Source organism: Galeopterus variegatus, unplaced genomic scaffold (genome assembly GCF_000696425.1).
Source record: "Galeopterus variegatus unplaced genomic scaffold, G_variegatus-3.0.2 Scaffold54, whole genome shotgun sequence".
Classification (NCBI taxonomy): domain Eukaryota; kingdom Metazoa; phylum Chordata; class Mammalia; order Dermoptera; family Cynocephalidae; genus Galeopterus; species Galeopterus variegatus.
The window spans coordinates 890,659-915,959 of record NW_007726165.1 but is presented as its reverse complement, the minus strand read 5'-3'; the positions used below and the strand labels follow the sequence as shown (position 1 = coordinate 915,959).

General features: G+C 34.9%; 1 protein-coding gene across 8 annotated transcripts in view; it reads left to right on the top strand.

Moving 5' to 3' along the window:
- The window catches only part of RALGAPA1 (Ral GTPase activating protein, alpha subunit 1 (catalytic)), a 252,183-nt gene that overhangs the window by 122,905 nt on the left and 103,977 nt on the right, over positions 1–25,301 (top strand). For 7 of the 8 annotated variants that reach the window (XM_008573959.1, XM_008573952.1, XM_008573965.1 and 4 more), the window contains 10 exons: positions 910–1,126; positions 2,340–2,516; positions 5,127–5,279; positions 7,796–7,989; positions 8,455–8,553; positions 9,444–9,599; positions 11,399–11,527; positions 16,480–16,605; positions 21,572–21,630; positions 24,534–24,642. In XM_008573959.1, the coding sequence (XP_008572181.1) occupies positions 910–1,126; positions 2,340–2,516; positions 5,127–5,279; positions 7,796–7,989; positions 8,455–8,553; positions 9,444–9,599; positions 11,399–11,527; positions 16,480–16,605; positions 21,572–21,630; positions 24,534–24,642 (1,419 nt within the window). The remainder of the gene's footprint in view (positions 1–909; positions 1,127–2,339; positions 2,517–5,126; positions 5,280–7,795; positions 7,990–8,454; positions 8,554–9,443; positions 9,600–11,398; positions 11,528–16,479; positions 16,606–21,571; positions 21,631–24,533; positions 24,643–25,301) is intronic. The other variant, XM_008573919.1, reaches the window with a different exon arrangement.

Genomic DNA, 25,301 nt, shown 5'->3' with positions numbered 1-25,301 from the left:
GTGTATATATATATATATATATATATATATATATATATATATATATGTACATGTAGAAATTTTTATTTAAAACAGCCTTCTCCCAAAATGTAACCCTTTTTTTTGAAGTAAGGTTTTTAAAATTATATAATATTTTTTATCCAAAGACATAGAACAAGCAGGCTTGTAGTTTTCATCAAAGTGAAAGATTAGAATCCTGTTTGCTCACAGGTTACCCTGGTGCTAGCTGTCAGCCCTCAAAAGGAAAGATAATAGTGGAGGTCTTCTGGCCCAGCTTCCATACTTTTGATAGCTCAAAAGTTAATCATTCCAGCTAACTTTAAAACAGATTTTAAAGTTATCTTTATCTCGAACTTTAGGATTATGGCAAAATGAAAAAAGAAGATATTTTATCCCTAATAATTATTAGGGATAGAAAAATATATGTGAAATTGCTTTTTTTAATTGTCAGGAACTCTGTTCTATTTGGGTTTTAATTTGCCTACAGCTCCATTATATCCTCCCTTCAAGTCTATCCTCCTTTTGTAAGTCTAGTTTTTTTCTTGAGTGGGTAAAAATCATTATAGAATTATTATAGAATGACATCTTTGCTGTCATTCTTCCTTCTCTTCCACTGTCTCTTCTGTTTGCTTCTTCTTTTACCACTTAAATACTTTGCTCTTTTTACTATTTTAACTTATATTCACTTCATGTATCCTATTGAGTTTCACAGGCCCAACACTTTCTGATACTTGTGTCTTTGTTTTAGGTAGACCAAAAACTATTTTGTTCAGATTTCCACTCCATACAGTTACATGGATTGTTTGGTGCATTCATTGTGATTATTATCTTGGAAAATAAAGGTTTCAGATGCTTAATAAGAATGAAAAATTCTTTTCTTAAGTGGTAAAATGTTTCTTGAATTTTTAGACCATGACAAGAAGAGGAAGTAGTCCAGGCAGCCTCGAAATTCCCAAAGACCTCCCTGATATTCTAAACAAGCAGAACCAGATGCGCCCTATTGATGACCCAGGTGTGCCCTCCGAGTGGACTTCTCCTGCCAGTGCAGGGAGCAGTGATCTTATCAGCTCAGATAGTCATTCGGATTCTTTCAACGCTTTCCAATATGATGGCCGAAAATTTGACAGCAAGTATCTTTTTCTACTTGAGTAGTATGTTTTGTTTTGATTATCTGTTCGAGATTGACTTATGGATTATATACCAATCACCTTCCTTTCCAATGTTACTTAGACAGTGATTCTCATATATTTTGATTTCACTCTTCGGTGAAATTCCAAAGGAAGTTTTATGGAATCACCTCAGCTTGAGACCACTTTATTTTGCCAAACTTAAGGGCATTTAAAAAATAAAAAAACACTTTATACCACAAGTGATATTTTTAATACCAATAATGTAGAAAGGAAAATAATTTAGGATGGACTTGATATTAAAATAAAGGTCAGTCATGGTTATAAGTTGCCACTGTTTCATGCACTCATATTTGGGAACCACTAACTGATTATGTTTGATGTCACAGTGCCCAGAACCTTTCTTGAATAATTGCTCCACGTTAAAATAACATCAGTGGGGCCGGCCCGTGGCTCACTCGGGAGAGTGCAGTGCTGATAACACCAAGGCCCCGGGTTCGGATCCCACATAGGGATGGCCGGTTCGCTCACTGGCTGAGCGTGGTGCTGATAACACCAAGTCAAGGGTTAAGATCCCCTTACCGGTCATCTTTTGAAAAAAAATAAAAAATAAAAGAAAATAACATCAGTGATATTTTTTGGTGCTGTATCACTACCACATTGTTATTATGCTGAAATTATATATTACACTTGGCAGTCATTGAAGGGCACCAAAATATAAAAAAAGAAAAAACGTTGAGAACCAAGTTTGTGAAGAGCTGGGAGATGCATTTAGAGAATTACGTGTTTTCTCCCTTCATGTATTACATACTACTCTGATCTCAGACTGGGATATGACTTAAGAGAAAGATGATTTTTATCATAGATGAATCATTTTTATTATCTATTCCTCCACCAAAGATGATAAAATACTTGAAAAGCAGTAAGTATATAACCAGCTATCAGAAAACATGGATAATAAGAACAGCAATGAAATATGTGTGTCTTTTATCATTATTGTTAATAATAAGCTATGGGAACCTTTAAAAGTAAGTTTATAATTATAACCTTCAAAGTGTTAAAATTATTCAGACTTGCTTGAATGTATGTAAACAAAATAGATTTAGAGGGAATGTTCATGTTCTCTCATTATGCTGATTTACCTGCATCTCTTTTGTATATAGTTTCCTATTGTAATTAGGATTCATATACTAGCATTTCTTCTTCCTATAGACTTTGGCTTTGGAGCCGACACTGGGATTGCATCCTCTGCTGATGTGGATTCTGGTTCTGGTCATCATCACAGTGTTGAAGAGCAGGAATTGGCTAGTCTAACCACGCTTCATATAGATTCTGAAACAAGCAGCCTTAACCAGCAAGCTTTCTCTGCTGAGGTTGCAACAGTTACTGGTAAAGTTACACAAGGAAATGTATTCCTTAAATCTACTTTTAAACCTTCAAAAAATCTGGTTAGAGTTTTATTTGAGAGATTTTAAGTATTACTTATTACTCTTTAAGTATTTTTTTTTAACTCAACTTTATGCAACAACAGAGGGGGGAAAAATTATAGTTTCTTGACCCATATTACACATGTGTAAGCTTCAAGGGACTCTGAACTCCTGACAGTATGTGCAAAATTTTGTGTATATATGCACTAGAGCATTTTCTGCAGTGATTTTTAAATAGATTACCAAAAAATAGTTAAAAAGTACTACACAATATCTTTTTCACTATTGTTTAGAATTAGCCTAGAGTTTTAAGATTTCTTTGGCAAAGTATTGCAGAAAATGTAAAACACACTGACTAATAGAAGGCCTTTTAGTCAATGTACTAATTGTATTTATGCATTAAATTATGCTTTCAGAAACTTTTTACATATAGTCAAACCCAACCGTAATATGACAAGTGAGATCCACACATTTTTTTTTTTTTGTCTTTTGTCTTTTTCCGTGTCCAGCAACGGATCGCAACCCTCAGTGTTGCCCCCGTACCGGACTGGGGACCGGCAATGGGATTGCAACCCTCGGTGTTGCTCCCGCGCCTCGCTCAGCCAGCGAGCGGGAACCGGTCTGTATGTGGGATCCGAACCCTCGGGCGGGAGCGCCGCCGCGCTTCCCAAGCGGCGCACTATCCAGTGCGCCACAGGGCCGGCCCAAGATCCACACATTTAATCATGTCAAATGCAGTCATATTACTGCAAGGTTAGTGCAGTGATCAGAGTGAGCCTGAGCAGCTATTGGCTCATAGTTCTGGGGATTCCACTGTGTGATCCAAACTCACTCTGATTCTAGCTGCAGTTTAATGCTGTTCGATAGGTGGTTATCCATTCCAGCTTAAATATGAGAGGAGTGGTTTTTGCATCTTGTGGTTGGCTGGAACTTATAAGACTGGAGCAGTGATTTCTGTGTCTCTAAATTAGTTAGGTACATTTCCTCAGCCAATCCAGACCATTGAAATTGGGCCAGGGATATACTAGACAGGCAGGAACCCATCTGCTGTTTTCGCAACCTGCCTTCTCTTTTTCTAAAGGATAAAAACTTTAGTCTGCTCCATTGTAGAATTGGGCCTGAGTGGAGGACAGGAGCCAATTGGGTTAGATCCACAGTCCTATCATCACAGAATTTAAATTACTCAGAGAAATACCAGAGAAAATTCTTATTTTATAATAAATACCTTTTACTGTAGTTGTCCTTAAAAATAAATGTAAATGTAAAGATATTCAACATTGCTAGTAATGAGAGAATGCAAATAAAAACCACAATGAGATACCACTACACACATACTAAAACAACTCAAGTTAAAAACACTGACAATATAGGGCCGGCCCGGTGGCACACTGGAGAGTGCGCCGCTTGGGAGCGCGGTGGCACTCCCGCCGAGGGTTCAGATCCCATGTGGAGACCGGTTCCCGCTCACTGGCTGAGCGCGGTGTGGGCGCAGCACCAAGGGTTGCAATCCCGTTGCCGGTCCCCAGTACGGGCGCGACACTGAGGGTTGCGATCCCGTTACCCGTCAGTAAAAAAGATAAAAAGGGGAAAAAAAAAAAAACACTGACAATATAAAGTGTTGAAATGGTGAGCAACTGGAAATCTCATACATTGCTAGTGGGAATGCAAAATGGTAGTTTCACGTCAGTGATGAGTGGGATAATGGGGAGGTGCAAGGTTCAGTCAGAGCATGTAGCAGAGACTCCATACACACACTTGACAAGATCAGGAGTAGGTTTCTCAGAAAGCCTTGTCAAAGCTGAGACCTGAAAAATAAATATAAGTTAACCAGACCTAAAAGAAGAAGGTAGGGCTCCATGCAAAGGAAAAATGTAGAACAGGTCAGTGGTATGATACTTTGTAATAAATATAAGTAGTTTACTTTATATGGCTAGAACATAAAAGTTCTAGGTATATTATGGAGAGGTAAGAAAGATAATTGCAGAGGGACTTGAAAACCATTTTGAGAAGTTTGGGCTTATGCTGAGGCCACTGAAGAGCCATTGAAGGATATTAAATGAGGGAGTGGCATGATCAGATTAGATTTTTAGACCTTTTGCTGTCTTACGGAGAATGGATTGGGAAGAAGTGGGGGTATAGAGGAGACCGAAGGCTGGGGACCACTGTAAACCAGGCTAGCAATGATAGTAGCATATAGAGCAGCAATGAGCAAGTGCCTCAACTCTTGAATTGCCCCAAGTCTGAAGTAAATGAAATATAGTACCATCAGGTACCAGAGTTTCCACAGCTGGGCCAGGAATGAGAGTAGATATTCTTGCCCTCACTGATGGCTCCTTGTACGTGGTATGTCCAGTTCTGATTTCATGCTAGTCCCATGGTAGACATGAGATGAGACTCCTAGATGGAAAAGCTTGTACAATAATATGATTTTATTGACCTCCTTGGCCAATATATAACCTGTTTTATCCTTTGATGTTTTAAATCTAAGTTTCTATTGGGGTTTTAAGCATTACATCTTTAGTAGCATATTGAGTATACTCTTTATGGTAATTTTATGAAATTATATTTGCAGGTTCAGAAAGTGCTTCCCCAGTCCATTCAGCTTTGGGATCCAGGTCACAGACACCTTCCCCTTCCACGCTGAATATAGATCACATGGAACAGAAGGATCTACAGCTTGATGAGAAGCTTCACCATTCTGTTCTTCAGACACCAGATGATCTAGGCAATATTTGGAAATTAGATATTTGCTATTTATCCTCTCAGGGTATTAGTGTCAGGAGATCTTAAGGCAACTTAAACTTGATTATACATGATTATTATAAATCTTTTGTACTTTTCTAATTATTTTGGAAATTTTTTACTATAATATTTTTTTCTTGCTCTTAAAGAAATATTTATGCTCTGATTTTTGTTCACTTTATTGTAGTTGATTACTGTCCTAGAATTAGTGATTGCATTATTTTTTGTGCTGTATTATTTATGGATATGGTGCCATTTCCTGAAACAGGAAATACATGATTTGGTATCCTAAGAACCTGCTGACTCACAGGAGAAAGTAGTAGCATTATCACTTGTTAGTGAAGCTTTCAGAGGAAGAATTTATCAAATTAGTATTTTTTAAATTTATTTAGATTCTGCAAGTAATGTATATCAACTAACTTTAAAAAATAGATGGTCCAAATGACGTACTTTTAAGTAAATGTTAAAAACTGACTTGGTTTCCTGGCATTTGCCATGGGGGGCATGAAATGACTTGAGAAACCTCAGAAACTACATGTTTAAAAAAAAGTTATTTTTGTTAAATCCACCCTGATGTAACAAGCATCAGATAGACATTTTACAAATATTTTACAAATATTTACCAAAAATGTTGGTCAGAAAGATAGCTGATGAGATAGTTACAATAAATAATATAAAAGCCAGTTTTTATTGGGTAATACAGCACATTTACTCTGTGACCAAAGGTAGAAATTTAAAGCCATATAACTTCTGGAACTTTTTTAAGGGTCTCATTCCTTAATATGCAATTACCTTGCAGTTACATAGCCCTAATTTTATGGTTTGTGGATTATTTTTCTCCTTTTGGCCTGCAAAGGCTAGTAAAATGAACATCCATAAACCCTTTACATTAATTCACAAGTTGTTTTGCCACTTTATCTTTTTCTATATCTACACACATGCACGTACATGCACAAAAAACCCTACCCTACCCTCTCCCGCAACCTGTTATTTTTCCCTGAGCCATGTAAGAGGCAATTTTAAATATCAGACCCTTCACATCTAAACACTGCAGTCTTTGTCTTATGTCTTAAGAGTAAGTGTACAGTTCCTTCATAACCACAATATAATGAGCATATTCAGGATATGTAACATAAACACATTACTGTTATTTTAGTTTTTAGTTAAATTTCCTCAATTGTCCCAATAATGTCCTTTATAGCCACTCCACACCACCACTAACCCAACCCAGAATTTAATCAAGGACCACACATTATTCCTTGCTTTAGCTTTACTTTGAGAAGGATCAGTTGATATGTTATTGTGTTACAAAGGTGGTCTACAGTAGGGAGGCATTAATGGCAGTGGTTAAAACTTCAGTGGTTTTTTTATTTGTTTGTTTTTGGTAGTGGCTTTACACCACAGGCATATCTTTTTATTTTGAAGAAAAACTATTTATTCAGTATCTTCTTAATAATACAAGTCATTGTATGCTTCACATGCAAAAAGAAAAAAGTAAGCATTAGAAGTAAAGGATGTATATATACTTATCAGTAAATTATCAGTACATTGAGATATTATCAAGCATGAAAAAATCATAAGCTTATGATTCAGTCTGCAAAATTTTTAGTTCTCAGTTCTTTTTTTTTGTTTTGTTTTATTGAAACATTGATTGTACATATTTATGGGATCAAAATTCTTTAGATGCTTGGATATTATTATTGACTTTTTAGTGATTTTCTGAAGACTTTTCCATTATATACCTTGAGTAGAATAATGGATTTTTTTTTAAAGCTGGAGACCTATAATGATATGTAGCTAAACTGTTTTACAGATGAAGAAGTGTGTAGTCTTAGAGAGGTTGTTAAATAACTTATATAACATATAATTGATAGCAGAAATGACAGTAGGACCAAGGTTACCAATATTTCTTCTAATCTTGCCAACATTAGTAGACAAAAGAAGTATAATTGTAGTTTTTAGTTTTGTTTAAATTTTAGTAAAAATGTATTTTTCATGCCATTGTGGTATCTCTTTTAATGCTAAGTCTGATTTAATTGTGAAATGTATAAGTGTATTTCTTTGGAAACTTTAACTACAAAAAAACAGGCTTATAGAAACTTCCTATAGTATCTGCCTTTAGCCTGAGATTTTCTTTTAATTTGATAATATACCTGAAATAGCTACTAGATAAAAATAAGAGTATGTGTGTATAAATATGATGTTTATATCAAACATAAATTTCTCCATCTGGTATCTGTACAGTGAAGGGTAATTGCATCATTTCCTTCTTACGTAAATCTATATAGAAGCACTATTGAATAAGTAATTACTGCCATAATAAGGAGTTATGTACTGGTGAGGTTTTGACCCTATTGGGAGAAAATAACACTAATGTATATCAATATTTCTTTCATTCACTTTTGTAGATATTTAAGACTGTTGATTTAAGTTGGCTCTTTTTGGGGTTTTGTGGTCAGTTTCTGAAAAATTACACTGTTGTGCTATTTTTTCCTATAGAAATCAGTGAATTTCCATCTGAATGTTGTAGTGTGATGGCAGGTGGTACTCTCACTGGATGGCATGCTGATGTTGCTACTGTAATGTGGCGAAGAATGCTAGGCATTTTGGGAGATGTCAATGCTATTATGGATCCTGAAATACATGCTCAAGTTTTTGATTATCTCTGTGAACTTTGGCAGAATCTAGCTAAGGTAAAGAAAAGAAAAAAAGGATGTAAGGGGTGAAGGAAAGAAAAATAAAGTATTAAGAAATCGAAAAGGCCTTAGAGAACACTGTCTCACAGCTCCCCGCCTCCCCTACCACCCTGCCCCTTACTGTAGATAAACTGGTGCCCAGCTTGATGAAGTGTCTTATCCATAATTAAATATCGAGTTCGTGGTAGAAACTGAATTTCAACTTCAATTTAAAGTAATGCAAATCTTGGGCCAGCCCGTGGCTCACTCGGGAGAGTGCAGTGCTGATAACACCAAGGCCCCGGGTTCGGATCCCATATAGGGATGGCCGGTTAGCTCGCTGGCTGAGCGTGGTGCTGACAGCACCAAGTCAAGGGTTAAGATCCCCTTACCGGTCATCTTTTTAAAAAAAAAATAAAGTAATGCAAATCAGAAGAGGGAACAGTTATCATAGGTCTGTTCTCTTTTATTTGAAAATTACAGATTAGAGACAACCTCGGCATTTCAACTGATAACCTGACCTCCCCTTCTCCACCAGTTTTGATTCCTCCACTGAGAATTCTTACACCTTGGCTTTTTAAGGTAAGCTTAATACATAAAATATTAGTTTAAAATTTGTATTTAAGACTATACTTTCAGGGATCATTTCTATACTGTGTTGCTAGAGAAGTGTTTCTGAATGTGTAGGGTACTGGAAGCCACAATTCTGAGCTGCAGTATTTTCTCCTGAGTATGAGGCTGGCCTGTGGTATTGCCTAACAGCAGCTGCCACTTCTCCATGTCTGTTTTTCTTTTTCTTTGGGAAAGTAACAGGGTAAAAATACAAGCTGAACGGTTTCCTCAACTGTGTATTTATTTCATCAGGTTAACAAGGGAGAAAATAATCCTCTTTGAAATTTGTTCAAAAGGCAAACCCAGACCAAAAAAAATTTTTTTTAAATAATTTTTTATTTAGTAAATGTCTTAAACATTTCATAGGAATTTTAGCTACTATATAGTATTGTAGAGCACTTAGTTTTTAACTAGTATCCTTATAAAGTCATCATGCATTATATAGAGAGAAGAGAGAATAGGCATGACAGAATTATATAGGATGCATAATTTTAATTTGCTTATTTAATAAAACAAAAGTGAATGTAGAAAAGCATGTCTTTATTTTAGTGAAATATAAACTTGACAAGTTGTGTCACAGAATATGCTATGTACTTTTAGAGATTTAATTTTTTTAAGTATTATTTGATATGTTTGCATGTTTCTAAGTGAAATAGTTTGTGGTTATTCGTATGTATGTTGTATAATTTTGGATGATAAGAATAGTTTCAGTAATCATGTTTTTAGTTCATTAAAGATATTGGGTCAATGTAGAAATAAATGAAAATGAATATATTGCTTGCTGTATTCAATTGTCTAAGTATTTAACAAACAGTATTTGTTTTTGAGTATTCAATTTAAAACTGATACTTTAATTTTAGGCAACCATGTTGACTGATAAATATAAACAAGGTAAATTACATGCTTATAAACTTATTTGTAATACAATGAAAAGAAGACAAGATGTATCTCCAAACAGAGATTTTCTAACACATTTCTACAATATAATGCATTGTGGATTACTTCATATTGATCAGGTAAATATATATATCTTCTAAGAAGTTGTTTTATCAGTTTATCTTTGATTCTCGATTCTGTTAACTCTTTTTTTTTTTAAAGATGACCGGTAAGGGGATCTTAACCCTTGACTTGGTGTTGTCAGCACCACGCTCACCCAGTGAGCAAACCGGCCATCCCTATATGGGATCTGAACCTGTGGCCTTGGTGTTGTCAGCACCGCACTCTCCCGAGTGAGCCACGGGGCCGGCCCAGATTCTGTTAACTCTTGATTTTTGAGATCTGTAATTAAAACTATACTCCTTGTGTGGTGATGTAGTGATGAATATGTAATTTGCTTCCATTTTATGACTTTATTTATTCTTGAAACATAGTTGAAAAACAAGCTATTGTAATTAGGAGATTAACTTGAGAATGTATTCCCCCAACTTTAATGTTATACCAACCAGTTCATTTTTTGGAGAGATTAAACCATCCTTTGCTTAGGTTGACAACATCTTTAATGTCCCAGTATACCTTCCTTAGATGTTTTGTAGTTGATACTTGATGTATATGTTTTTGCTCATATACATCAAGAAGCAGTCAGAGGTTTTTTTCACTTTAAGAATCAGCACATCACATTTTCATATTACCATCAATTATAATGGCATAATGACAGTTACATCAACTTGGCAATTGTATCAGTTACAATCATTGGATAGTCATAAATATGACTCTAGATCATTACGTCAGGAGTCTTGATCTTGGCCATCAAACTAAAAAGTGTGGGAAGTTTCAAGTCAAGGTAAATATTTTTATCCTGATGTGACTAAATAACTTTCAGGTTATTTAGAAAGCATTAAATTAATATTGAAAGATGATTATATCTCTCTTTCTGAAAAGAGGATAAAACATTTTATTAATTTAAAATAATTATACTGTTCTACCTTATAAATATGTCTCAAATAAAGTGACACTCTTTTTTTTTTTTTTTCCTTTTTTTTGTCTTTTTTACTGGCCGGTAACGGGATTGCAACCCTCGGTGTTGCGCCCGTACCGGGGACCGGCAACGGGATCGCAACCCTCAGTGTTGCGCCTGCGCCGCGCTCAGCCAGTGAGTGGGAACCGGTCACCACATGGGATCCGAACCCTCGGCGGGAGCGCCGCCACGCTCCCAAGTGGCACACTCTCCAGTGCGCCACCGGGCCGGCCCTAAAGTGACACTCTTAATTACTAGAAAAAGACAGAGAGCTTTTGTTTAAGATAAGTCAGAAAGAGTAATACAACCTAATACACTGCATCGTCATGGTAAATTCCAGAGACATAGTGAATGAATAACCAGGTTAAGAATATTCCCTTAAAAGTGCCTGGGTCTAGATTTCTGAGGGTGGGTAGCTATCATTTAAGATCATCAATTTATCTAAAAAAGAAAATATCTCTAGTTGCCACATAGTAGGTCACATGGGTTCAGAAATTAGAGTTATCACATGGAAGCAGCAAGGTGGCAGGAGAAACTAGTCTGCAATTCAGTTTTATAACATATAAGCCTTATGTTTTTAACCCTCTGATGCAAAGAGCCTTCCTTGTCTCTAGTGTGAAAAAACTGCTATTATTTATGACAGTTAAACAAATGTGTTTTAAGTTTACTTTCATTTGACAGAATTTAACACTATATATGGATTATATGGGAGAATTGAAATTAGTCTTTCCAATAGTCAGCCAATGCATAGTAATTACCTTCTTAATTTATTTCATATATTATCTATATTAAGGATATTGATTAGCTGATATCCAAGATTACATATGTGATATTCTTTTCTCATTCTTTCCTTATTCTAAGGATATTGTCAATACAATCATCAAGCACTGCTCACCTCAATTTTTTTCACTTGGTTTGCCTGGTGCCACAATGCTTATTATGGATTTTATCCTAGCAGCTGGTAGAGTGGCTTCTTCGGCTTTTCTCAATGTAAGTTTTTGTTTTCTGTTCTTAGTATGACAAAGTTTAGTTAACCAGGACTCAACTAACAAAGCCACATAGTAAGAACTATTGCTGATAAAATATAATAAGCTGATATTTGGGAAAATTTATAGTTTAATTGGAATTGATTGTTTCTCCCACATTAAAACAAAAAATGTAAATGAGAAATTCTGAAATATAAGAAAGTATTCAGATTACTTGATGAGGGTTATATCCAATAAGCAAAACTGGATTTAAAATTAAGGAAATCGGGTTGGCCAGTTGGCTCAGTTGGTTAGAGCAGAGCCTTGTAACACCAAGGTCAAGGGTTCGGACCCCTATACCAGCCAGCTGCCCAAAAAGTAAGTAAATAAATAAAGTTGAGGAAATCTAAGGAAGCAGACAGAGGGAAGGAAGAAGGTGAAGAAAGGCAATGGGCTATAACAAAAGAGAAGTAAGAAACAGTGGTGAGTAATAATTACACAGTGTATATCATATCACATTGTGCACCTTGAATATATTCAGTTTTTATTTGAAAATTAAATGTTTTAAAACAAGAAAAACCCCCACAAAACTCAGTGGCGAAGTAACTCAGAAATATGCCCTAGAAGTAAACCCTAAAACTGCATGTTAGGATTTTTCATACAGTCATGGAGCTGAGGTATTGCCAAGTAAATCAGCTGTAATACATTTACCTGTAAATGGCAGAGGAGAGCTAGAAAGGAAAGCAGTAGCTGGTTCACAGTGCTGAAAAGTTAGATAAAATCCTAAGGAGAGAATGAGTAACCACTGAAGGTTTTTAAGCAAGGAGTGACATAACTAAATTTGTGTTTTGGAAAGATCATTCTAGAGCAAACTATAAATGAGAAATAATAATTAACTAAAAGTCGTTGGATAGGGGCCGGCCCGGTGGCACACTGATACAGTGCGCCACTTGGGAGCGTGGCAGCGCTCCCGCCGAGGGTTCGGATCCCACATACAGACCGGCCGCTCACTGGCTGAGCGAGTCGTATAACTTCGTATAATGTATGCTATACGAAGTTATTACGGTTCCTTCATAACCAGGGCCGGCCCGGTGGCACACTGATACAGTGCGCCACTTGGGAGCGTGGCAGCGCTCCCGCCGAGGGTTCGGATCCCACATACAGACCGGCCGCTCACTGGCTGAGCGAGGTGCAGGAGCAACACTGAGGGTTGCGATCCCGTTGCCGGTCCCGGTCCGGTACGGGCGGGCGCGACACTGAGGGTTGCAATCCGTTGCCGGTCACGAAAAAAAAAGACAAAAAGGAAAAAAAAAAAAAAGTCGTTGGATAAAACTAAGGGTATTTGGGAAAGAAAACTACTTGCCTAGTACTTAATAACTTACAAAGTAGTTTAACATACATTATTTCATTTATGAACTGCAAAAGATGAACAGTGAATGAGAAAAAGTTCTATTTGGGGCATAGTAAGATGCTAATTAGACATCCATAAGGAGATTTCAGGAGAATAATTGCATATCCAAGTCAGGAGCTCACAGGAGATATCAGGACTGAAAAGACAAAGGTGGGAGACATTAGGTTATAGATGGTATTTAAAGCCATGAAACTGGATACAATCACCTATAGGGAATGTACAAATAAAGAAGAGAAGCAGGGCTGGCTGGTTAGTTCACTTGGGAGAGCATGGTGCTGAGAATAACCAAAGTCCAGGGTTTTGATCCCCACACCGGCCACCTGCAAAAAAAAGAAGAAAAGAACCTGAATTTATAGCAAATTATATAACTCTGTTTCTCCCATTCCCTGAGAACAGTGATCATATCTAATTCATCTTGGTATCTCCAGGGCCTAGTAGAGCACCATGCTTACCAAGTGTTTATTGATTGAATGTGTAAGTATTTATTTAGTGTCTCATAATATGTGCTCAACATTGTGCTGAGCCCTTTTGTGGTTATTAAACTTTTTAATCACTTGTATACAAAGTTTTCCTTTGGGTGGAATACAGAGGGATATAGAATAGATTAAATAGGCTGTGTGCTGAGGGAACATATAATCTGCTTCTGAGGTGATGGGAAAGTATATTAACTGCAGAATGCCAGACATCACATAGGTACCGGTAGGAGTCTAACCAATCTGCCTGACTTCAAATTCAAGCTCTGCCAATTATTAGCTGTGTGAACATGGGCAAGCTACTTAATTTCTCTGCATCTCAGTTTCTTCAACTATAAAATTGAGATAACCTAATTCATAGAATTATTTTATGAGGATTTGTAACATGTCTGGAACATTTCATGACATTGTATATGTAATAAAAGTTTGTTAAATATTCGTTTGGGGATATAAAGATTTCATGGAAAAGATATATGAATAGGTCCCTAAAAGATTAGCAGTGTTTGTATAAGAGAAAATGGAGGTGTATGAAGGTATTCCAGACAGAGATGAACAGGCATGAGTAAGATGTGTTCAAGGAACGACAAATAATTCATTTTGTTCAGAGGCTAATTTGCAATAGTGTGGTGTACAGAAAGAACAGAAAGTTACTTTATATCCTTGCTACCTGAAGTGTGGTCTGTAAATCAGAAACATTTGGCATGATTTGGGCTCTTATTAGAAATGCAGAATCTCAGACCCCATCCCAGACCTACTGAATCAGATTCTGCATTTTAAATAGATCACAAATGATTGGTAAAATTATTAGTTGAAGATTGAGAAGCACTGCTTAAGATTACATCTTGAAAAGTCTTGAATGCCAGGGATCCTTATAATGCTATATTATATGTTAGATTAACAGTCACATTTTTTAAAATAGAGAGAGAGATTGATTCTGTGCTTTGGGAGTATTAAATAAGTATATTAAGCTAGGAATAGATTAAATGGAAGACAAACTAGAGATGATAAACAAGTTCTAAGGCTGTTATAGTATTATTGGTGTACACAGCTTATCACTCTCTTGGGTACTGGCAAAAGTTCATAACACTCAAGAGATTAACATATAAACCAGTGTCATTTTTTACTATGAAAACTATTACTGTTCAGTGGCATAGTTATTCCAGATGACTAGTGTATTAGTCTGTTTTCGCTATTTATAACAAAATTCTTGGAACTGGATAGTTTATAAAGAAAAACATTTATTGCTTACAGTTTATGAGGCTGGGAAGTCCAAAGTCCATCTAGTGGTGAAAGTGACCCAGGGGTCTCACATTGCAAGATGGTGGAAGAAGAGAGAGAGATAGACTCTTCTCTTCTTTTAAATCTCTCAGAACCACACCCTGACCACCATTTTAAATCCATTCACTACTGCACGGTCCTCCAATCCAATCACCTCTTCAAGGCTCCACCTTTCAATTGCCATAATAGGCTTTCCCCACCCTCTTAACAATCTCAGTGGGGGCTAAGTTTCCAATACAAAGCTTGGGGAACACAATTCAAGTTTCAATAAGTTTTGGGGGACATAATTCAATCCACTACAACTAGTCAGCACATTTCTTGTAGTTTTTCTCAAGATTCTGCAGGACAATTAAGCACTAATGTCTAAGGCATCCATTTTATGTGACTAATTCTCTCCTATGCATGTAGAAAGATATTAGTTATGTAACGTCCTTGGGAAAATTTAGAAAATAGTCATTTTCTGTGTTCTCTGTTTCATATGAGGAACACCTGTTGAGAAAGGCTTTATAGGAAACCAAATCATTGCAGGAAATCAAGCCTGACAGACATTTCCACTACAAGGAGATTAAGGACAGTCTCTGTATGGTGTTTAAAAAACCTAGTCCACTTGCTCTTTGGATTGCCATTTAGAGCCCATGCATATATTCTTCCTTCTGTTAATGTTTTCCCCTCTTTAGGCAGATTACAAAATAATTGATTCAGTTTTGCCATTCTTAATTGTAGTCACATTCCAGGTCTGCCTCCATAATATTCACATACCTTAACAGTCCCAGTTACCTTAACCACCTTTACAGAAAAACTCTTACCTAATCTTCTTTCATTAAATATTGAATTTTTTAATCAGTTCCATTTTTATAGGAAAACTTTTATTTTAGATTGGAATGGTGGATACAAGCTTACTCTGCCCCTTTATACTGCTGCCTTATCTGTAAATCTAGATTGAGTTGTTAAGTCATATAATAGAGACTACTCCATTGCCTTCATTATAACATTATTAAGATGGGGAAATCGTTTTGAAGATGGTTCTAGATTTATGTGAATAGAACTATTATATATCTAATAGGTTGGTGTTTAGAATTTTTGTTAGGTATTATTAAACATACACATCAATTTGCAGGTGTTTTAGTAAACAAAACAATAAATTAGTAGGTGGATGTTGGTGTTTGATGGGTATGCAAGAAGTCAGAAGAGGAAAAATGTAATCAGTGTTGATACTTCAGAAATGGCGTAGGTAAAATATGAAAATTTACCTTCATCTGTAGTCCAGGCATAAATTCTAATGTTTTTAGTAAGTAGTATAGGCAGTACTTTTCTTAAGTGTATATCATATATATCATCTAGATTGGTGCCTATTTCTTGAAAAGATAGTTAACATTTTCATCCGTATGTATTCATCCTTAGGTAGAAACAGATATAATCTAGGAACATTGCATCTTCAGCTTATTAGAATAATATGTCACGATGTGTGAGTTACCTTTAAAATTAAAGTATTTATATTCCTTATAACTAGGGTAAATTTATGCTGTGGTAGCTCAGCTGTATTCCTATTTATAATCTCATTAACTGTGGCTGATTTTTGCTTATTAGCTGCTTTTGAGGAACGCTCTGTTATTTGTCCCTTGCATTTATTGAAAATAACAGTAGTTCATGTGGAAAGTATAGATGGAAAAACCTAAATCATTTTGCATGCCCCCTTTCCTTTTGAATTCTGATTTATACTCTCACTTCCCTATATAGTATAGTTTGGTAATTAATTTTTCCTCATAATTTAATAACACAAATATATTTTAAAGATTTTTGAAATTTGATGCATAGGCACCAAGAGTGGAAGCACAAGTTCTTCTGGGATCTTTGGTTTGCTTTCCCAACTTATGTTGTGAACTACCTGCTCTTCATCCCAATGTTCCTGATATTGCTGTGTCTCAATTTACAGATGTTAAGGTAAGAAATTAGATGCTAATTTTTGGCATTTAAGTTATTTTATAACCATAAAGAATATGCAATAAAATTTTTATTTTTTCTTTTCTATTGGAAATCCACACAATTGTTAAAGATCATTAACCACTCATATCCTCCGGACACAAACACTGGAATGTCCATTAGAAGCATAGCCTTTTTTGTGTCTAAAACTGCTTTGGAACCTTTTTCTCATTATTGAACCTACCCACATGTCTATCTCAGGATTCATTCATTCACTCACTGAACATTTATTGAAATATCCTATGAGCCAGATGCTATACCGCTAATGCAAGGCTTCTAAGATTGAGTTGGCAAAATAAACGTATACATTTGACTCTCTTCCTCTTCCAATTTCTCAGTGTGATGAATCAAAATAATGGAAAATTCTGTACTGCTATAGGAAACTATGGGGTTGGGGTGGAGATCTCATGTACCTGAAGCATTAAAGAGCTTGAACAGTAGATGGTGCAAAATTATCAGTGAACATACATTTGCCAATGGAACCTACTCCAGGTGTTAATTCAAAAAAAGGGAAAAACAATTGTGTCCAGTTAAAAGTAGGCATGCTGAATGACCCTTATTGTTTATAAGCCTTTTTTAAAAACTCAGGTAGAAAAGTGGTGAAAAGTTCTTTGCTTCTGCAGAGATCAGCCTCTGTTTGCAGGGGAGGTATGACATGATCTACACCCTTAGTCCTCTGGACTCAGTAATTCTTAGACCAAGGAAGAGGGTAGTGGTGTGAAAAGTTCTTCTAGTTAGAATAAAGGCAGTCAGTGCTTTGGTCTCAGTAATGTGCCTGGTAGTGAATAATTCCATCACAAAGTCAAGACCTGTCTCTATAACTGAATGCCTATGTATTATAATTTCCCAAGGGTTTAACAGTTCTGAGAAGTCATGCCTGTAATAGTAATTGCCAGATGGTCTCTGTGTTTGACCTGAATTGGTCCCTGCAATTAAAAGAAGAGTTGAGAGAGAGACATCGTAGCTCCTCAGGCATCATGCTGATGATTTTTTAACTTGCTTTCTCAGAAAGAAGTCTTTTAATCCAATTTATGTCAGGAGCGTTGCATACACTCTCCATAGCATCCATATTACTCTTCGTAACATTTATTGTACTTATGATTACTTCTTCAGTGCCTAATTTCTGCTTTAGACAAACACCACAAGATCTTATTTACTGCTATATCCTCATAGCCTACACTCTACTTGGCACATAGTATATACTCAGAAATGACTTATTAGACAAGTGAACTTGACTTATACATAAAGTCAAATGGGTCAATGCAGATTTACAATGACACTTAATAAAAACTATACAAATTGACCTTTGCTTTTCAGAGATGTAATAGCTTTGGTTTATTTTATTTTCAGAAGATCCCAAAGGCCAAGGATGGGTCATGGTTTTAATTTGCTTAGGCAGTTTGAGTTAGTTAGGGGTTAGCCTATCCTACAACATCCTATCCTATTTCAGTGTGGCCTTGTTCTCTATTGGCTATTATGTAGGCCATAATGGCTGATGTGATTTTTTTGTTTGTTTTTTTTTAAAAAAACAACACCTTTTTTGTGGGGAAAAAGAATCTCTAAAATACTAGCCAATTCTAATACTGATGAAGAAAGCAAAAAGCCTAAGAAAGTGATAATTGTTCTTAGAACATGAAGATTTAAGGGAAAGTTATGTGTCATTGTGGTCATATTTAATTTTACTGAAGCCAGCTCCCCATGCGCTTTACAGCCACATGGAACTTACCATGCTGTTTCTTGGTTCTATGCTTTTGAAAAACTATTTCTTTCTATTTAAGGTGTCATTCTTTAGTCCTATTCTCTTCTCTTGCCTCTCTCAAACACCCCAAACACATAAAATCATAGTCTTTGACTTTGATTAATCTGTCAAAGTCCTGTTTATCTAAGACTCCTTCATGAAGTCTTTTATGACTTCCCAGGTGAGCTATTTGCTCACATAGGACTTCATAAACATCATCTTGTTTTTTTGTTTTCACAGTTCACCCAGTACTTTTTAGTATAGTCACAGAATTGTGCAACCAACATCACAGTTGATATTAGAACATATTCAGCCTGTACAAGCTAGCTACCAAAAAAAGAAAAAGAACATTTTTGTCATTCCCGAAGAAACCCCCTGCCCATTAGCAGTGACTCCCCCTTGTTTTTTACCCCAAACTCCTGGCAAATACAGATTTATGTTCTGTCTGTATGAATTTGCCTATATATTTTATATAACATGATCTTATATTTTAATTATATTTATAAATCTGCCTCCATTCCTGAACTGTAAACTTCACAAAGATAAGTATGATGACAACTGTTTTCTCATTTCTAGCACCTAAGACAGGGTTCATTGCATAGAAAGTTCTTGAGCTTAAACAATAGGTATTTTTCCAGTACCTATTAAATGCCAGCCATTGGGTTAGTTGCTGAGTTTACAATGATACGTGGAAAGTTGTTCTTTTTAAGGAGCTTACATTCTGTACAGCCAATGAATGCTTATTGAATGAATATATTAATGAACAAATTCTTAGTCATCAGATATAGTGGCATTCTTATTCTCCTCAGCCACTGTAGTATTTGACCCACTATAGTATTGGTGTCCCTGTCCTTCCTAAACATCTCTTTGTCTTTGACTTATATTGCACAGATCTATCCTGATTTACTTCTTGCCTCTTTAAGTATCCTGACGCTGTGATAGACTAGTTATTTTTGTCCGCCTGCCAAACATACACTAATTTCAATATTCTACCCTTGTATTTATTCTGTTATCTCTTGAATATTTTATTCATTTACATAATTTTAACTAATATCTAGAACTTATCCCAAAATGTATACATTAGCATACTTTACAAATTATCGAGGAAGAGGAGGGCTGGCTTTTTTCTGTAGCTTTATTGAGGTAAAATTGACAAATAAAAATTATATATATTTAAGGTGTATAACATGATGTTTTGATGTACATATATATTGTGATAAACTTAAAGCTAAATAACATATCCATCACCTCACATAGTTACCTTTTTTTGGTGAAGGAGAGTGAGAAAAACTAAGATCTACACTCTTAGTAGATTTCAAGCATACAATCCAGTGTTGTTAACTATAGTCACCATGTTGTACATTAGCTATCCAGAACTTATTCATTTTGCATATCTAAAACTCTGTCTGCTTTGACCAACATTTCCCCGCCCCCCAGCCCCTGGTAACCACTATTCTACTCTCTGCTTCTAAAGAGTTCAACTTTTTAGATTTCACATATAAGCAAGATCATGAAGTATTTGTCTTTGTGTCTGGTTTATTTCACTTAGTGTAATAGCCTCCAGATTCATCCATGTTGTCACAAATGACAAGGTTTTCTTTTTAAAGGCTGAAAAATATTTCTCTCTGTGTGTGTGTTTGTACGTATCACATTTTATTCATTAGACCTTCGATGGACACAGGTTTTTTCCATATCTTGGCTATTGTGAATAATTCTGCAATGAACATGGTAGTGCAGATATCTCCTTGACATATTGATTTCATTTCCTTTGGATATATACCCAAAAGTGGGATTGCTTTGAAGGGTATGGACATTTTAACAATATTAATTCTTCTAATTCATGAGTACAGGATATCTTTCTATTTATTTCTGTCTTTTTCATTTCTTTCATCAGTGTACAGATCTCTTACCTCCTTGGTTAAAATTGTTCTTAAGGATTTTATTGGTTTCGATACTGTTGCTTTATGGGATTGTTTGTTTCTTATTCAGTTAGTTTATTATTAGTGTATAGAAACACAGCTGACTTTTGTATATTGATTTTATATCCTGCAACTTTACTGACTTTATTAGTTCTGACAGTTTTTTGGTGGAGTCTATAAGGTTTTCTATATATTAAATATGTAATCTGCAAACAGAGACAGTTTTAATTCTTCCTTTCCGGTATGGAAAGTTTTTTTCTTTTTTTCTCCCTAATTGCGCTGGCTAGGACTTGCAGTACTATGTTGAATAGAAGTGATGGGAGTGGGCATCCTTGTCTTGTTCCTGATCTTAGAGGAAAAGCTTTCAGTTTTTCACCACGGAATAATGGTGTTAGCTGTGGGCTTGTTCTATGTGTCCTTTGTTATGTTAAGGTACATTCCTCCCATACCTTATTTGTTGGGAATTTTTTATCATGAAAGGATGTTGTATTTTGTCAAATGCTTTTTTCTCCACCTATTGAGATGATCATATGGTTTTTATTCATCATTCTGTTAATGTGGTATATATCACATTTATTGATTTACTATGTTGAACCATCCTTGCATCCCAGGGATAAATCCTACTCTGATCATGGTGTATGATCCCTTTAATGTACTGTTGAACTTGGTTTGCTAGTATTTTATTGAGGATTTTTGCATCTAGAATCATCAGGGATATTGGCCTATAATATTTTTTTCTTGTAGTGCTCTTGTCTGACTAACTTTGGTATTAGGGTAATGCTAGCCTTGTAAAATGAGTTTGGAAGTGCTCCATCCTTTGTGGTTTTTTTGGAAGCATGTAAGAAGGATTGGTGTTAATTATTTTTTAAATGTTTGGTAGAATTCACTGGAGAAGCCATCTGGTCCTGGGTTTTAAACAATATTTCTGAAAGTTGTAAAAAGATATTCATACCTTTGAGCAATTAATTCTACTTTATTTGTCTTATAGTGAGCCTTAATTACACTTCTAATCAGGAAAAAAGGTTATTTTCTGAACATATAATTTTGTTTTTAAATTTTAGAAATTGTTTTATTTATTTAGCTACTTTTATGAATAATATGAGGCTCTTTATTAATAGTATGTACATGAAAACAAAGACTGTTTTACTTAACTGTTATATTCTCAGTACATGGCACAGTACCTGGCCAATACCAGCCCCTTAATAAACATTTGTGGAATGAATGAATGAAATCTTAGTCATTGCTATTAACTATTTCCCTCTTATTTTAGGAACTTATAATTAAAACTGTATTAAGCTCAGCAAGAGATGAGCCCTCTGGTCCTGCACGGTAGGTCAGATATTCTTAGACTTAATATAACTATTCTGTGTTTGGGTTCTTATTTTAGAAGTTGATCGAATTATTATGGTTTTTTCAGACATATAAAAGTCATTCTGAATTATGAGGTTAAATTATTTGGATTTTTTGGTTTGGGGTTTTTGTTTTATTGAAAAATAATTGATTAAGCATATTTGTGGAGTACAGAGTTGAACATCAATACCTGTGTGCAATGTGTGATGATCAAATCAGGATAATTAGCATGTTCATCATTACAAAAACATAATCATTCTTTGTGTTCATTAACCAATTTCTTGCTAGCCCTGCCTCTTCCTATCTCTAGTAATATCTAAAATGACTTGTTTTATTTAAGTACATTTTGCTTTCTCTTCAGATTATATTTGTCATTGTTCCTGTGCAATGCCTTGAAATGCAGTAATAGGTACCCAATGAATGTTTGTTACATTGAATTAAAATAAAAAATTTTTTTGTAGAAAGTAATGTATCTAGGAATAGTATCTTTTAATATATAAACATTTGATCAGGATTTTTAAAAAATAGAATTTAAGTAATAAGATTTTTACATTTTTTATAATGTCTTAAGAATTAAAAACTGAAATTTTCTCTGTTTTATAACTAAACCTTTTCAAAAAAAGGCTGAGATTTAAATTAGCAGGTTGTCAGTAGCATACCATGTTTCTTTTCTTCCCCCAAAATATCATTAAGCTATATTTTATATTTCTTTATGCTTATTCTAATAGTATGTTGTTAGACTCAACATTAGTTTGTGCTATTACTCTTCTGATCTACATCTCTGCAAAGCTTCCTGTTTTCTTTTCATCTATACATTTTTTAACCTAAGATTCAAAAGGTACAGATCATGGCTTTAACTGTTTGGATTCTAATTCTAATTTAAGCCTCTTTTTCTGGAAAATAAAAATAGTTCAAAATGAGCTATTTGGTTAAATGAGACATACCTCCAATTTTTATAAATTTAATTGCATATTTTTCTCACTTAATAGCTAAGTTAAGGGCTGGCTTGTTAGCCCAGTTGGTTAGAGCACAGCCTTGTAACACCTAGGTCAATGGTTCAGTTCCCCTTACTGGCTAGCTGTCAAAGAAAAAAAAAGCCAAATTAAAAACAAATCTCTTTTACACTAATTCTATTTAAGTCTACAGAAATTTTTCTATAATATTATTTTATCTAATTCTTTATATTTATCTCATTGAGTTTTGCAATAACTCTATTTTTTAATCCTCCTCCTTTTATAGATAAGGAAACTGGAGCCCAGAGAATTTATATAACCTACCCTAGCACCCAGATATAGCAGAGCCATGACTAGTACCCTGGCAGTTTGTCTTTAGAGTCTTATTAGATGCATAAGTAATAACTAGCAGAACCAGTTTTGAAACTAGAACTTAAGATTCTAGGTCTCCTGGTTTTTACTTAATTTTTTTTAAAACCAGTTTGCCTCTCAGGTGAAAGAATGTGGAAGCCTAAAACATAGCTGCCCAGAGGTAGACCTGGGAATCATTAACACAGCAGGTTGTGTTATTGAGTGTATGGACAAACCCCAGAAGTTGAACATAAGCATTTTCTCATAAACATAAACATAAACCTTTATATCTCTTTTTTTTTTAAAGTTTATACCACGAAATCTGAGCCTGAGCAGAGTTGAGTTATACTTGGAATAGTTGAGATGATTTTGACATCTTGTGGAATGCAGGAAACTCTATACACAAAAAAACAAAAACATGCTATTCTTACCTCATCTTGTTACAACAAAAACTGTCAAGGATTTGTCCTCCTAGTCTTTGCCTTTAGTTAGCTGCATCTGTGGAGAGCTTTGCTTTGGTTCAGAATTTATTGTTGCTTTAGGATTACAGATGTTTTCATTGCTAAACCAGGAACTTGGTTATTTAGATGTATAAATATTACCTAGGATTTATGGGTGGACAAGTGTAAGGAAGAAATAAAGCAGTAAATAAATAAATAAATCTTCACTTAAAAGATTTCTAGTAGTTTTGTTATTAAACAATTTTGTAGCATTAATACTCCAGACCTAAAGAGGGGACTTAAGACCTTTTGATCTGCTGTGTTCAGGAAGGAAAATATTACTGCATTGAATTGTTCTGAAATTTATCATTGCACTGGGTTTAAGATAAGAATGTCAGCATTAGGACATGCCATATGTACCAGGACATTGACTGTTTTTATACTTAGAGTGAACCATTATTGTCTTGATCAGAAGCCTAAACTTGAACACAGTAGAATTCTTATTGATTCTGATCATAAAATATCTCTTCAAGCTGAAACTGAATTGAAGTTACATTGCTAGGGAAAAGAAACCCTACAAGACATTAGGGAACAGAACAGAAATTCTGTAAGTTCTGTTTTTGTTGTAAGTCTCTTATAAATTATATAAATTTTGTGTTCTCGATTTGTTTTGAAAAGAATTTGTAGTTAGCTGTGTTAAATTTAAAAGATACAAAATTAATGTTTTACTTATTCCATCACCTTCATTTTTTAAGTTCATTTTACTGTTGTCAGTCAATAAAACTACTCTCTTTCCTTTTTGAAAGCAGATTACATATTTGGGAAGCTTTATAGCAATGTCAGTTTATTAACATGAATTTGTTAGAAAGGTGCTGGATGATGTCCCAGTCTATGATCTTGGTAGTAAATTATAACAGAAAATTAAGCTTAGCATTTTGGGGATGTGCTTTCTTCCCAAGTACTCTTCCTTCCTTATTCACCAGCTAATGTGTAGAGTAACAGATTAATTACTTGACCTAAATGATATATGCTCATTCTGTGTTGGTTGATTGTGGGTGTTGGTTGTGGTGGTGGTGGTTTCATTTTATTTAAAGGCTCATACACTTTTATTTGTATCATTGTTGATTCTTTTTTGCAGATGTGTAGCACTTTGCAGTTTAGGTATTTGGATTTGTGAAGAACTAGTTCATGAGTCTCATCATCCACAAATTAAGGAAGCTCTGAATGTAATTTGTGTTTCCTTAAAGGTAAAGAAAATTGTTTAGTGAAGTATATTAGGATAGTATAGAATGCGTGGGGTTTTTTCCCCTCCAAATGTTAGTTATAATCTTGTGCCCTTAGGAAATAAAACGGGATATTTTATTACTTTATTATTTTATTATTTTTTTGATCCTGACTGTTTCTTTAAGAGTGGTCCTACTCTTGAATTTAGGGTATCTTTGGGATGACCTACTTTCTCTCAGCTTTATATGTATTTGACTTTGTCCCTAGAATGCATGTGGATGACTCCTAAAAAAGGAAACCAGTCATTTAAACATGTATATAAGGTCTTCTGTTTGTTTTTTTAACTAGTATTTTTGTAACTTACTCTTTGTTCAACATTTTGCCTTTATCATTTGAGTTAAATGCCCTCTTTGTAGCCAGAATAAGATTTGTTCGAAAGTGATAATCTAAGTATTGAACTCAGCTGAAAAAAAAGAAAAAGAAGTAGCAATTTAATTATTTGGAGTGTCTGAATTAATAAATGGGTATTTTCGTTTATGGAAAAATGCATGGTATTATTTTTGTTTGACTTGTAATACCCTCAGCATCTGTATAAGATTCTAGACATGCAAAGTACCTTATAAATATTTTTGAATAATAATATTATTTACTTGACAGATGTTTCTGAATATATACTATGTGT